Source organism: Pelodiscus sinensis, chromosome 23 (genome assembly GCF_052426305.1).
Source record: "Pelodiscus sinensis isolate ZL-2025 chromosome 23, ASM5242630v1, whole genome shotgun sequence".
Taxonomy (NCBI): Eukaryota; Metazoa; Chordata; order Testudines; family Trionychidae; genus Pelodiscus; species Pelodiscus sinensis.
The window spans coordinates 11,196,713-11,211,266 of record NC_143074.1 but is presented as its reverse complement, the minus strand read 5'-3'; the positions used below and the strand labels follow the sequence as shown (position 1 = coordinate 11,211,266).

General features: G+C 48.6%; 1 protein-coding gene across 2 annotated transcripts; it reads left to right on the top strand.

Moving 5' to 3' along the window:
- Positions 1-3,097: 3,097 nt before the first annotated feature.
- On the top strand, positions 3,098-14,068 carry CDK9 (cyclin dependent kinase 9). Of its 2 annotated transcripts, none has more exons than XM_075905247.2 (7): positions 3,098-3,271; positions 5,074-5,155; positions 6,233-6,323; positions 8,969-9,135; positions 9,994-10,165; positions 10,341-10,489; positions 12,865-14,068. In XM_075905247.2, the coding sequence occupies exons 1-7, from the start codon at positions 3,180-3,182 to the stop codon at positions 13,228-13,230; spliced, it is 1,119 nt and encodes a 372-aa protein (XP_075761362.1). In that variant the 5' UTR covers positions 3,098-3,179; the 3' UTR covers positions 13,231-14,068. The 2 variants fall into 2 exon arrangements, with proteins under 2 accessions (XP_075761362.1, XP_075761361.2); XM_075905246.2 differs by lacking the exon at positions 3,098-3,271 and adding an exon at positions 3,309-3,554.
- Positions 14,069-14,554: the final 486 nt, after the last annotated feature.

Below are 14,554 nucleotides of genomic sequence, written 5' to 3'. Positions count from 1 at the left end.
ATATCGCACCATTGTGAAATCTGAAAATCCTCCCATAAGGAGGAGCCAGCCCAGAGAACAGAGGCACGGGAGGGCTTTTGCGTATGCAAAGAATATTTCTGCTCGGTATAGCAATGTGAATTTTTTGTTTATTGCAGGAAAGCTTTTTCTCAGTAGGGTGAACAAGGATCACAGAGTCATCAGAACCAGGTAAGAGCTTGTCCATTCCTCTGGGCTAGCGCAGTGCTGTTCCCTACAATGTGTACTGCACATGTCGTGCTTTGGCAGGAAGAGAAGACTGCAGGGCATCTGAGCTGACCTGGGTGGGAGTTTCCTCAAGGAAAGTGGAAAGTTATTTTATTCCTTAGCGCACTCAAGAGGGTTGGCAGGCCTGCTGCTGATTACAAGTTCCTCCCCTTTCCTAATGTCTGGGTCACTTGGGAGGGTGGATAAATCTGTACAAACCCTATGTACTGCCTGCTCTGCTATTGGGCCAGTGGCCATGGGTAAAGCTGATGCAAAACCATGCTGCCTTGCTAGCCCTCAGAGGGAAATGCACACTTTCCTCCATCCCCAACTCCAATGACACCACTGTTATGCAGCTCACCAGGTGAAAGATGAGTGGCATCTGGTTTGGAAACTAGTAAATAGCAACAGATGGGGTCCAGAATGAAAAGGAACCACTCAAGCAGGCAAATAGCCTGCTCGAGGGTCAGGCAAACACAGAGCTGGCATCCCTGAGAAAAGGCCTGTGATGGAGGAGTGGGGTAGGGCCACAGACTTTGGGAAGAGGCAATGGAATATACATGGAACTCACTCAGATTTCTCCTTGGAATTATTTATTCAGGCACTTCCTCTTGGAATGGGGTAGAGAGAGGAACAGTCACCTTCATTTCTGGACTTGGGAAAAATAATCCCCTGGCTCCCAGAAGCACTGAACCAGCAAGCTGACAAAACTTTAGGGAACAGATCTACAGATGGTGTAACTGACACAGGACCATGAAGTCAATAGAGCAATGCCATTTTACACCCACTGAGGATCTGCCCTAGATGTATGCAGGAATGTATTTGACACAGTCTCCAATGGATCAGAGAATACATGCGGTGCTAGCGTCTAAGCAAGGGATCAGACAGAAGGGGATGTGCTTAATGCAGTATACAAGGGCTCAAAGAGTAGCCAGGACACTACAGAATGGAAGCTGATCAGTGTGGTTTGCTCAGGAGCCATGCAAATTGCCCCTTTTTTGCTGGTTCTCTTGCACCCCAGTCTATAAGTGAATTATTGGTATCACTACCAGTGGAATAGGTTTTTGACATGGCTCCTCCTCTTTTTACCTTAAGGAAAGAACTGAGGCTCAGAGAGGATAATGACTTACCTAAGGCCACACCAGCAGTCAGTGGCAAAGTCAGGCCTGACTCACAATTGCTTGTCCTAACCACTCCAGTCCCTCTAGTCTTTCTCCTTTCCTGGCAGTAAGATTAGTGGCACCCTACTGTACTGACTAGACTAGTTTCTGCTCTCTCAGCAGGCCCATTTCTGTTGCCTGAAATCTTGGCTTGACTTGACTTAGTCTCATGTATGTGAGAGCTAAATCTCTCACTGCTTGCCTTATTGCTAATACTGTTGGCTTGTTTCAAAGCCCCCCCTGCTGGCGTTCTGCTCATATCCATCAATGCCATGGATACTGGCATTGAGATACTGCTAGCAGCTGCATCTCCTGCTGATTGTGAGTAATGGCAGGAAGTGTGGGTTGGGTGTATGTGTGTGTGAATGTCAGGGATGGGAAATGCACTGAGAAGATAATGTGCAGAAATTGTGGGGCATTGCCTCCTAAATGGTCTTTGGTCTGTGGTGGAACATACAAGGGGCACAGTGGGGCCCAGGCCAGCCCCCAGAAGCAAGGACAGAGCATTGCCATACCCAGCTCTGCTCCAGCTTCCTCCCCAGCCACGACCTCTGACTGACCATGCACCCATCCCCATCTCCCACTCTGCACCCAGCTCTGGTGTCAGTCTCAGCCTTAGCCTCTGGCTGTGGCGCTGATCCTGGCCCCAGACCCACCCCCACCCCCAGTTGTAATCCTGTTACCCTCGTCCCTTTTCGCCCTCCCTCTGGAGAGCTGTGGCTCTGCAGGATGGTTTGAGGGTGTATTGACAGGTGTAAGGGAGGGCGTAACCCTGAACAGTTTGGGACCAGTGCTCTCCATCAGGGAATATTTCCTATGTGTCAGGGCCACTGGCGATACACACGAGAGAGACAGGATTTCAATGTTTCTTAATGTAACAAATGCTTCTATGCAGGAAAAGCTGAGCGTGGGTCACATTTTGGGCCCAACAGGGGTGCCCGTGACACAAGATACCAGACTTATCAAGTGCCAAGACACTGTGGCTGTGTCTACACTGCACCCCTTTTCCGGAAAAGGGATGCAGATGAGACAAGTCGGAATTGCAAATGCAGCGGGGATTTAAATTTTCCCCGCTGCATTTGCATGAACATGGCTGCCGCTTTTTTTCGGCTCAGGGCTTTGCCGGAAAAAAGCGCCAGTCTATACGGGGATCTTTCGGAAAATAAAGCCTTTTCTGAAAGGTCCCTTTTTCCTGATTTTAAGAGGAATAAGGGACCTTTTGGAAAAGGCTTCATTTTCCAAAAGATCCCGTCTAGACTGGCGCTTTGTGCCGGCAAAGCCCCGAGCCGGAAAAAAACGGCAGCCATGTTCATGCAAATGCAGCAGGGAAAATTTAAATCCCCGCTGCATTTGCAATTCCGACTTGTCTCATCTGCATCCCTTTTCCGGAACAGGGGTGCAGTGTAGACACAGCCACATGTCTGAACGTGAGGCTCCCTTTGAGCCTGAGGCCCAGGCCAATGGCTCTGACTGGCCCTGCCCCGGCTCAACGTAGTTTCTCTTATAGGCTGGAGTTGCAGTTTCCGGCCGGGGAGCATTGGGAGCGCAGGGCGGAGCTGGGCCGATGCCCCGAGGTCCCTGCCTGGGGCTCCTGGGGGCGGGCCCTTGGCGCTGCGGACCGCTAACCAAGTGCCAGGTCTACGAGAACTACAACTCCCAGGCGGCGGCGCGGCGGAAGAAGGGGCGGGGCAAGGCTCACGGGGGCGGACGTGCCCGGCGTATGACGTGAGCAAACGCGCCGCAGTCGCGGGGGCGACAGGGGCCTAGTAGCGGGAGCCGGGCCTGCGGGCCGACATGGCCAAGCAGTACGACACGGTGGAGTGCCCCTTCTGCGACGAGGTGTCCAAGTACGAGAAGCTGGCGAAGATTGGGCAGGGCACGTTCGGGTGAGACCCCCCCCCCCCCAGCGCTCGGGTCTGGGCCGCCCCCTGCCCTGCGGCCCCCAGCGCCCCCAACCCGGCTTCCTGCCAGCCCGGCCTTCTGGGAGCGACCCCCCCCCCCGCCGGGGGCGCTGAGGGATCGACTCGCCCTCCCCCTCCAAAATGCCTTGGTGTCTTAGGAGATGCCCAGGGTCTGAGATCCCCCCCCCCCTCCCGCCTGGAGATCGGTGAGAGGCTGGTCCATTGCCAGTCTCACCTGCCTTGGAATCTGCGAGCCGGCTCTCTAGGGGTACGTCTGCACCGCACCTGTATTTCAGAATGAGCGATTCCAGGAGAAATACTCAGAAATAGCTTGTTTTGAAATAGCACGTCTACACTGCAGGAGAGCCTCAAAGTGAGTCCCAGGCAGGTTCCCCTAATGTGGATGCGCTGCCTTGATTTAGAGCCCCAGGAGGCCCTAGAGCAGTGTTTCTTAAACTTTCTAAGACTGAGGAACACCCAAGGATTTTATTTTATTTTATTTTTATTTTTTTGCTCAACAAAAAAAAAAGGGGGGGAGTTATTGAGGGGGGGAAAAAAAGTTTCCTGCCCCTCTAAGTTTGGCCATTTTGCACTCTGTTGTTCTCCAAGGCACACCTCCAACTGCCTCGGCGCACACCGGTGTACCGTGGAACACAGTTTAAGAAATGCTGCACTAGAGAGTAATTACTTTGAGTGGCCCTGGGGAGGCGCTATTTCAGAATAGCAGCAGGGGAGTGTCCACAGTACATTGCTTGTGAAATGAGGTTTCTAGATGTTGGAATAAGCCATCCATTATTTTGAAATAAAATTACTGTGTAGACACTCGCATTATTTCAAGATAACATCAGTTATTTTGAAATAACTGTGCTGTGTAGATGCACCCTAGGAGATTGTGGTGCTTCTTGGCATGAAGTGGGAAGACCTGGGCTAGGCAGAGGGTCAGCACTGAGTTGCCTGTAAGCAAGCATAGAAATGTCTTGTTTGGTCTTGGCTGGGGATGTAAAGAATTAGTTGCTGCTCCCCCCCCCCCCTCCTTATCAGATAGAGGCAGCGAGGGGGAGAGAAAAGAGGAGGGGTACTTAAAAGCAGCAGTGCCACATGGAGCCTGGGGTCAGCTGGGGACTCCAGGCTCCATGTGGTGCTGCCCTTTCAAAATGCCTCCCCAGGCTCCACATGGCATTTCAAAGTGGCTTGGAGCCCAGGATCAGTTGGGGACTCCCCAGCTGACCCTGAGCCCAGTGGGGTGCTGCTGCTTTGAAATGCTGTGCAGAACCCTGGATTAGCTGGGGACTACCCCGGGTTCTGCATGGCATTTTGAAGCAGCAGCACCTCTTGGAGCCCAGGATCAGCTGGGAACTCCCCAACTGACCCCAGGCTCCGTCCAGTATGCCATCCTTGAATTGTGCAAGAGTTGCCAGCGGCATGGAGGAAGCACAGCATGGAGCATGAGTCCCCTGTTAACCCCAGGCTCCATGCGGATGCTTCCTCTTTGAAATGTGCAAGAGCCCCCACTGGTGACTTTGTTCATTTCAAAGCAGAAGTGCCCCTATGGAGTCAGTGGGACTTCCTGCTGGGCTGTGTGTGTCATACCAACTTTGAAATGCCCAGGGCCCTGGGGGCTCTTGTATATTTCAAAGGTGGAACGTGGAAGTGCTTATCAACTAGTAATCAACTCAGCTAATAAATTAATCACTAGTTAACATCCTAAGTCTTGGCTGGCTGTGCCTGCTCCACTTGGCTACTTCAACTCCTCCAGGAATGCCCATGTGTTTCTATCCTCTCTGCAGGGAAGTGTTCAAAGCAAAACATCGGCAGACAGGCAAGAAAGTGGCTCTGAAGAAAGTGCTGATGGAAAATGAGAAGGAGGGGGTAAGATGGCTGGGCATGTGCCTCTACTGTGTCTGGGTTAGAAGGGTGGGAGTTTGCGAGCTGGGCATATGTCTTTAGTAGACAATGTCTCAATCTTTGTGGGATATGGAAATTCATTGTGTGTGTAACTTTGCAGGATCTACAGCAGTAAAAACCAATATAGAAATAATTTCAATTTAGAAAGTGTTGTGCTGCTCTGTGTATTAGGGATGTAAAAGGTTAACTGGATAAACAGTTAAACTGTGGGGGCTGGAGTAGCTCCTGAGTGTCCGGAGTAGCTCCTGAGTGTCCGGAGTAGCTCCTGAGTGTCCGGAGTAGCTCCTGAGTGTCCGGAGTAGCTCCTGAGTGTCCGGAGTAGCTCCTGAGTGTCCGGAGTAGCTCCTGAGTGTCCGGAGTAGCTCCTGAGTGTCCAGAGCAGTCCCTGTTGGCAGTGGGCCTGGGTGCACTGCAGGCAGAGGCTGCTCCAGCCCATCTGGACTGCACCTCCCCTTAATTGGTTAACCAGTTAAACCCCTACCTATGTATCAGGAAGTAACTTGGTTTAAAACAAAAGTCTTTCCATGTTACATGGGTGTCTGAATCGCATCTCTGTTGAGCCCAATAAGATTTCACTTCTGCTCACATGGTAAAGTTCATACATTGAGGAGATGGGGAGCTGCATTCTAATTGGGATCACACATTAACAAGTGTCTCCATGTTTTAATGGCAAACATCAGTATTGCTTTTGCTGGTCATCTCAAGAAGCAACAACACACTGGATTCTCTTCCACATCTCAGGGGTTTTTTTAAGTAGTTGATCCAGTCTGGTGTTCCGGACAGTCAACACAAGCTATTTTAGTTACTAGGTGCTAAGAGTTATAAACTGGAAGTCACTGTGAATAAATCTGGAACTGCACAATGTTGGTGTTAGGCTCTGTTCTGACCCTAGCTGTGGTTTGAGCAGCAGCACTTTGTCTGCTTGAATACATCTCTTTGAGATTTCTGCCATAATTATCTCCTCTCCCCTTTCCTCCCCTCCCCTGATCTAGATTAGACTGGGATCTTCTCTTGCAATTCTAACTTGTGGCTCTTTGTTAGTTCCCCATCACAGCCCTGCGTGAGATCAAAATCCTTCAGCTGCTCAAGCATGAGAATGTAGTGAACCTCATAGAAATCTGCAGGACCAAAGGTAGCACATTTTAGTTCCTCCTTTTTATTTTTTTAACTTACATCAGTTGATCTCTAGTGTACCCTTTATTTTTTTCTCAGTGAAATGCACTAGCCCAATACAAAATAGCATGGTTTGTCCATAGGTTTTGGTGCATATCTGCCTCGTTTGGATAACAGTGGCCTGGTGAGTGCACATCAGTTTTTCCATCTGTAAAACTGGGATAAAAGATTCTGATGTGCTTTGTAAAGTACTTAGAGATCTATGGATGGTGGTGGCTTTATCCTAAAGAGAGGACATCATATGTGCTGAGGTTGCAGCCGGATAGCTATGATTGCATCTCGGCTTGATTAGGAGACGCCTTTGTAAGCTTGTCGGAAATCCAGCAGTACTGCAATTGACTGTGTGTGTGACATTACAAATTCATGTTTCTGGGGGTTTCTAACACCTCCCTCCCAAAAAATTGACACTCTGGAAAGAAATGTAACAAGTTTTTCAGCCTTTAAAGTGGTGGGTGGTTTGGGTTTTTTTTGCAATTGTTGGCTGCACGCCCTTTGTACAGGCATTTAAAGGCCTTGTGGTTCCACAGTTCAGTCAATTGAATGGCTGTTTGTCCTCCCTCTGCATTGCAAACTTTGTCTCTTTGTGGCAGTGAGTGTGTTGCCTCCTGTGTTTGTATAGTGCATCTGCACTCCTGGAAGCAAACAATATTGTTGAAGGCTGTGTAAAACCTTGTATTATGTAAGACAGCATTTGAGCAACAGAAGTGTCCTTTGTTTTGTGCAGTCCTTCTGGGTTATCAAGTCCAGTCCCCTCTAAAGATATTAGAGTGGTTATTTGTATCAACTGCATGATTAGTCTATAAGGGGAGCTTTATTGGATAGTTTATAATTCGACTACTCGCTTACATCCCATGTCCCCTCTTATCACTGGCAGCCCTGTTGTGTAATATTGCTGAAACTTATAAGCTCCATCTTAAAGCCAAATAGGTGTTTTGCCTTCACTACTATTGTTGAGACTGTTTCAGAGCCTCGTTTCACTGATGGTTTTTAGACCTTCTAATCTCCTTTAGCTTCAGTAGTTCTTCCTCCTCCTTGGTGTTTACCTCCAGGAGTATGTTCACAGCTTTCAACAATATTGTTTGCCAGCATTGAAGTGAGCAGTCATTCCAGCTCAGCCTTCGTTTGCCTATGTTAAACATTTCCTCTGCAATTCATCTTTTTTGAATGTAGATGACCATAGTCAATGTGCTTCATGTACCCATGCCATGATCTTTGCTGCTGTAACTCCTCCTGCATTCCCCATACTCAGAGCTCGCTGAACAGCGGCGAGCCCCACTCGCCAGCCGCACTGTCCGGTGATCTGCGCATGCGCAGATTGTTCTGTGCATGCGCAGCTCACCCGAACCCGGCTCTTCCGGGTTGCAATCTACTCGCCATGGGCGAGTAGATTGCATTATTTGTCGAGCCCTGCCCATACTTTTCCATTGATAGCCATGTGCATATCTAGACACCAAGATCCTTGATGGACATGGATACCCTCATTTCTCAGTATTGCTGAAAACTCTGGAGGTGTGTGGTGAAAGGGGACTGGTATGGTTGTAGTTGTGTGTTCATCTTGGCTTTTGAATGCTTAGCTAAGTGACCATAATACAGAGTTATGCTGCTTTCTGTTTCTTAGTCTTGTATTAGTATTAACCTCCTGAGTTGAATGGTGTGAAAAACTGGGCATTTTATTTACCTTATGTTGTATGTTAGTTCTACTGTCCTACAGTAACCCAGTGTGTGTGCATGCACCTCAGTTTCCTGGGGCACTGCACCAATATCTAGATGATAGGAATTTTGGGTATGATAGCCTCCTGCACCATACACAATGGCCCTTCGTAACCGGAGTCCAAGGGGAATGCAGCCAGGTGAGACCTTTTGCCCAGGAAGTAGGGAAAAAGTCTGGAGGGAAGACCCTGGATGGGACCAGGAGCTGGGAGTGGATCAGTTTGTGCTGGCTTGGGAGGCAGAGAGAGGGCCCTGACTCTGGCCCCCCTCTTCCAGATTTCTGTTCCTAATTTCTGTGCTTTCAAGACTGTTCAACGCTGTGTCCTGTCAACCACTAAACCTTCTGTTCTACTTGCAGACTGAAAGTTACAGCTGACTGGAGAGGGAGGTGCAGGGCCCTGTGACTAAGGATGTTAAATGGTATTTAATCAGCTAATTGACTAGTCGATGGAATATCCATTGACTGATTGATATGGGGGCAAAACTGCTGAGCTACAGAGCTGACCATGTTGTGGCCCTGCCTTTTTAAATGTATTAAGAGCCACTAGACCCATAATACATTTTAAAAGCACAAGCAGAGCGGCAGGGGAGGGGAACTGGGCTTGAGCAGGGAATCAGCTGATTCCTTGCTCAGGCCCAGTGCCTCTCTGTGCGTCTGCCTCCCCCGCCTCCGCCACCCGTGGAGGTGATGCTGGTGGGGAACTTGCTTTTAACCTGGCTTCCACCAAATCTTGCCTCCCTGTTACATCCCTACCTGTGACACTCTCATCCTTCAGTGACAAATGCTAACCTGGTACTGCAGCTTGTCAAAGGGAGAGCTAGCAGTCAGTGTGAGGTAGAGAACTGTTAGGGTTAATAGACCCCCTTAACAACAAAACACCACTTCTCTCATAGCCTCCCCATACAATCGTTGCAAGGGCAGCATCTACCTGGTGTTTGATTTCTGTGAGCACGACCTTGCGGGCCTCCTTAGCAACGCCCATGTGAAGTTCACGCTATCAGAGATCAAGAAAGTGATGCAGATGCTGCTCAACGGTCTTTACTACATTCACAGGAATAAGGTAAAGGAAATGATCTGTATTCCTGTATTCACTTCTCAGGCTTGCGGGCTGAGATTGCAGTGGCCTTGCATGTACTCTAAGATACAGGCCAGTGTCTGTAGCTGGACTGCTAGTTCTGCACTCTGGGATGTGTATACATTTCAGGGTGTCTTAACAATGAATCAGTAACAATTATTCTCTGCCGCAAGGTTTGATGCTGGGAGGCTCCTATGAGTGGTGGGAGGGAGAAAGCTTTAGCAGAGCCAGTGATGGCCAAATAACCACTTATGATGTGTTTTCTGAAGAGGGAGAATGATGCTCTGAAGGATCCTAACCCACCACAGTGTTTGTAACATTGCAGCATAGAGTGTCCAAAGAAACACTGCACCTGAAAACTGAATTAAAGTGACCTATGTTCTAAGTGCAAGAGCTAATGCATAGCTGTGCTGTGACAGCTAACACAAGGGCCCAAGACTGACTGGACTATGTAATCTGAGTTTGCCCTGGCTCCCCAAGGTCAGAATGAACCACATTAGTTGATGGGGGGGTATTTGCCATGCTACTGCCTCTGCTCTATCTGTATTGGGGATTACAGCAGGGTTATGATTGCAGTACCTTTCAGCAGTTCTAGGTCCTCAGCTGTAACTGCTCGCTCCATCCAGCTCCATGCTCTGTGAGATGCTCTCAGATATTTGTTCCCGATGGGTTTATTTGCTGAGGAGTTCGCCGAGGCCCAATTGTAGACTTAATAAGGTTTTTTTGTGAGGGTCTGAACGTGCCCCATTCATCTTCCTGGTGGTGGGGATCTTTGTGATGGAGATAGCTGGACTGGTAGATCATGCCTTAGTGTCTTCACTTTCAATTTCCTCCTTCGCACAGATTTTGCACCGGGATATGAAAGCGGCAAATGTACTCATCACCCGAGATGGGGTCCTGAAACTGGCAGACTTTGGCTTGGCTCGAGCCTTCAGCCTGGCAAAAAACAGCCAGCCCAACCGCTACACCAACCGGGTGGTGACTCTGTGGTATCGGCCTCCAGAGCTTCTCTTAGGTAGCTGGGAGACTTGGGTACCCAAGAAATTACACAGTGAATTCTCCCGTCTTTTCTTTGCTTTCGATTTCCCTGTCCCCTTTTCTGTTTTGTTCTCTCAGTCTGGGTGTAAATCTCTTTGAGGAGCATGCTAATATTAGAGGCTAAATGATTAACCTGGTGTTGATCTCTTTAGGGGAACGGGACTATGGCCCCCCTATTGACCTGTGGGGTGCAGGCTGCATCATGGCAGAGATGTGGACTCGCAGCCCCATCATGCAAGGGAACACGGAACAACATCAGCTCACTCTCATTAGCCAGCTCTGTGGATCCATCACTCCGGAGGTAGGCACTCCAAAGCCTGGGAATGCAGCACCCGTGGGAAAGTGTGGTGACATTATATGGGCATGGGTTTATGAGCCTGGAGGCCTGAGATCTAATCCTGCCTTTGGATGACCTGCTGGGGGATTTTGAGCAAGTAATATACCTATCTGCTGCCTCAGAAGGGAAACCCTTTATGCCCCAAGAGTGGGAAGAGGGTTGCTCAAGGTGTGCATTGCCCCTTGAAGGAATCAGGCATGTTTACTGAATCCAAAATGATACACTGCTCTGTGCCTGCACCTCTGCCAAAGAGAAACAATGAATTAGACTCTCTCCATGAGGTATCACTCTCTCTTTACAGCTAGGGAAACTGAGGCACAGAACTGAAGTTATTTGCTTAGAGCAGGGGTGTCCAAACTTTTTTCAAAGAGGGCCAGATTTGAGGAAGTGAACATGCGTGAGGGCCGACCATTTTGCCTGACATTCTTTGAACCATTAAAATTAAATGCAAATTAACTATTTTATGCAAAGTTTATTGCAAACAGCATACTTTTCATTTCGTCACATGGATGACAAATCTAAACAGGTGTTAATCACTCTGCCTTTCATATCTGAAGGCCAGATGAAAAAAAAATCCAGGAAGCTGAAATATATGTCAGGAACATTGTAAAGTACATTACATGTTATTGGTAATAAAGGTTGTCTGTCAACTTTTAAGTTCAAAAAATATGAACAGGAACATAACACCAAGTATACATGTTGTGTCCAAATATATTTATAACTGATTTAGACCAACTGACATTAACTGAGATTTTACAATGTATTCATCTCAATACATATGGATTCGTTGGGGGCCATAAAAGATAGATATTGCCAAATTACCTGTGGGGCCGTATTAAACCAGAACACGGGCCGCAATTGGCCCGCGGGCCGGACTTTGGACATGCCTGGCTTAGGGTGTCTCAACAAGTCAGTGAGTGAACAGAAATTGAACCCAGATGTCTCCGCTTTCAGTCCTGTGCTTTAGCCACAAGAGAGTCCTCAGCAGCTGCCATATTGGGGATTGATAATGGGCCATGACTTAATATGAGAGAGTGCTTTTCATTTCTAGATGGTCGGTCTGAGTCTGTCTGATACGTGGCACCAATCACATTGCACTGTTGTGTGGCTATTGAGAGGTCTGTGTGAAATGGATTTGATTTCTGCCTAATTGCTAATTGACCATTCTTTCTCAAACCACCACCATTTTGGGCTCTAGTTTTTTCAGAAGAGAAGCCACTGTCTGGAATCAGTCCATTGTGTCTGACCCCTAGGGATGGTTCTTCAAGTCAGGGCTGTGGCATAGTGGGCTATGGCAGGCAGCCTTACACTGCTGCTGCTTGACTATATGTGTGCTGTAGATAAATATGATGCTGATCTCCAGGACTGTCAGCCCGTGACCTTCATTTGTGTGTGTGTAGGTGAATGTATAAAATAAGCACTTGTCACATTCCACCCAGAGCGGGACTGATGGGGTGGGAGTGTGTTGGCAGAGGAGTCTGAGCCCTGCTGGGATGAAAGATGCTGTATACATTTAAGCTATGGAGTAGACTGCTTCTTTTGTGCATTCTCATTATTGACTAGTCCATGTAACTGTACAGCTGCTCTCTGAGGTCGATGAGTATCATAGAGGGGCTTAAAGGAGCACAACTAGATTTCTCCCTCTGATTTTTTTTTTCCTGTGTATCTCCAAGTGCAGTATCTGCCTTAGGATTTTATACTGCTGCTCATTTCGCTAGCACTCGAATGCATTCCATCTTAGACTGCAACAGTCAAAACCCTAGTGGCTGTCGTGGGAGGGTCCTAAAGCAGGAGTGGGGAATCCTTTTTTGGGTAGGGAAGCTGCTAACCCACAGAAAAATCAGTTGTGGGTTCCACACAAGTGAGAAGCAAAAAACAAAACAAAGCCCCTCTCTGATGTGGCTCTCAACTGAGAAGGAGAAAGACACTCCCCTCCCACACCAGAGCCTTGGGAAGTCCAGGCTGGTTGTGTGTGTGTGTGTGTGTGTGTGTGTGTGTGTGTGTGCGCGCGCGCTCTCCAACCCTGTGGTGGGATAGCAAGGGGCTGGAACACCAGTGCAGGCTCCCTAATGCTGGGAGGGGAGCCCCGAGCCTCTTGGGGGCTGGATCCTGGAAAGCCAAAGGCCGGATCCAAGTAAGCTGGGGGCTGCATCCAGCCCCCAGGCCTTAAGTTCCCCATCCCTGCCCTAAAGGGTGTATAGTGAAATAACTGGTTGGTTTGTTTCTCCACTACAGCTGAATGCAGCATGCATGTGGGATTTAAAGGGCATCAACATGAGGCTTTTAAATGGTTTAGCTGTCTTTTTCTCTAAGGCTGATGTTTCTTGTGCCTTCTCTAGGTTTGGCCAAATGTGGATAAGTATGAGCTGTACCAGAAACTGGACCTGCCCAAGGGCCAAAAGCGCAAGGTTAAAGATCGCCTGAAAGCCTATGTCAAAGACCCATATGCTCTGGATCTTATAGACAAACTGCTCGTTCTGGATCCTGCCCAAAGAATAGACAGTGACGATGCACTAAATCATGACTTCTTCTGGTCGGACCCGATGCCCTCTGATCTCAAGAACATGCTCTCCACTCACAATCAATCAATGTTTGAGTACTTGGCTCCACCCAGGAGAAGAGGTGGACACATGCCGCAGCAGCCAGCTAATCAGGGCAGGAATCCGGCTGCAACCAATCAGACAGAGTTTGACAGAGTATTTTGACTGCTTAGGGTCCCAAAAAAGGAGTAGCAAACAAGCTGAGGGGTTTTTTTGGTCTTTAAATGACTGATATTGATGTGAAATACCCTTACGTTTTGCAGTCTCTTAGAGGCAGCTCAGATGGAAAGGAGTTGCAAGTCTTGCCCTGAGCTGTACAGCTAGATGAGCTATCTGGAATAGTTATGCACATAAAGAAAGAGGTTATGAGCCTCGGTTTCCCTGGGAGCTGATTCCAAGGGCCTGAGATCATCTCTTAGCCCATCTGGTACCAGGTTTCTGCCTCAGCCTCCACAATGTTATCTTTCCCAGTAACTGAATCTAGTGGGTCACGTGCTAGGGGAGCTGCCGTTGGAGAAGTTAGTACTGCCCAGGTTTTACAGCACTGCTGATAGGGGTGACTTGTGAATTTGGGAATTGCTGCTGCAGTCAACAAGATAGATTGGGCCACATTGGGAATTGTCTCAGACCTCTTCTGAATTGCTCTGGTGTGGCTGCAGTTCCCAGTGGTGCCCTTCCTTCTGCGAACTTTCCCTTGTTGTGTATAGGGTGAGTGCAGCATTGCCAAGTGCCACTGAGCTTTGTAGAGCCAGTGGGATTGGGTTCAGTCAAAATGCCTCCAAATTCAAGAACTAGCTTGTGCCAGGTTCAAGATTGCAGGAAGTCCTGGTCAGAGCTTACAAGAACGGGAAACAAAGGATCCCAGCAACTAATCAGGAAGGAGTGAAGCTGTTCCTGTTGCTCTGACTAGGAGTTGTTGGTGTCAATAAAAGCTCATCATGCTTTCTCTTCAGCATACCACCGCTTTTCGTTGTAAAGTGCAATTAAAGTTCCCTTTCCTAGACCCTGGTCTGCTGTGTATTCCTCTGACTCTAGCCAGTATGGCAACAGCACTGGTTCACATGCTAAGGGAGTTGGACACATTGTGTGTGGAAGCTGAAGATGGATGTGACCAGATGACGGCAGATTGTCTAATTCTCCTGAGCTCTGACCACAGCAGCAGTACTCAATGAGCTATTACTACTGTGAAAACTGGCTCAGCTAGACACTTGGCTGTAATCTTACAAGCATTCCTGTGTCTGCCGTTTTACAGGGTTTGCTTACATGGGTCTAGGGTAAGAGCAGTAACTCTTTCCATGTGCAGAGAGCAAATATACTACTATCAGGAGTGGGGACGTGGCCCCCTACTTGCCTGGATGCGGCCCCCGAGGCTCAGCCTCTCCCCTCCCCCCCAGCATTGAGGAGCATGCACTGGCTCCAGCCCCTCTGCTGCCCTACTGCAGCAGGAAGGGGAATGTGGGGCATGTTTTTCTCCTCAGTTGGGGCTAAT

Bases quoted from the DNA above. Each gene is read 5' to 3' on its own strand.
- CDK9 (XM_075905247.2), top strand. From the start codon at position 3,180: ATGGCCAAGCAGTACGACACGGTGGAGTGCCCCTTCTGCGACGAGGTG. The intron at 3,272-5,073 runs GTGAGACCCCCC...TCCTCTCTGCAG, and splicing joins ATTGGGCAGGGCACGTTCGG to GGAAGTGTTCAAAGCAAAAC. The intron at 5,156-6,232 runs GTAAGATGGCTG...GCTCTTTGTTAG, and splicing joins TGGAAAATGAGAAGGAGGGG to TTCCCCATCACAGCCCTGCG.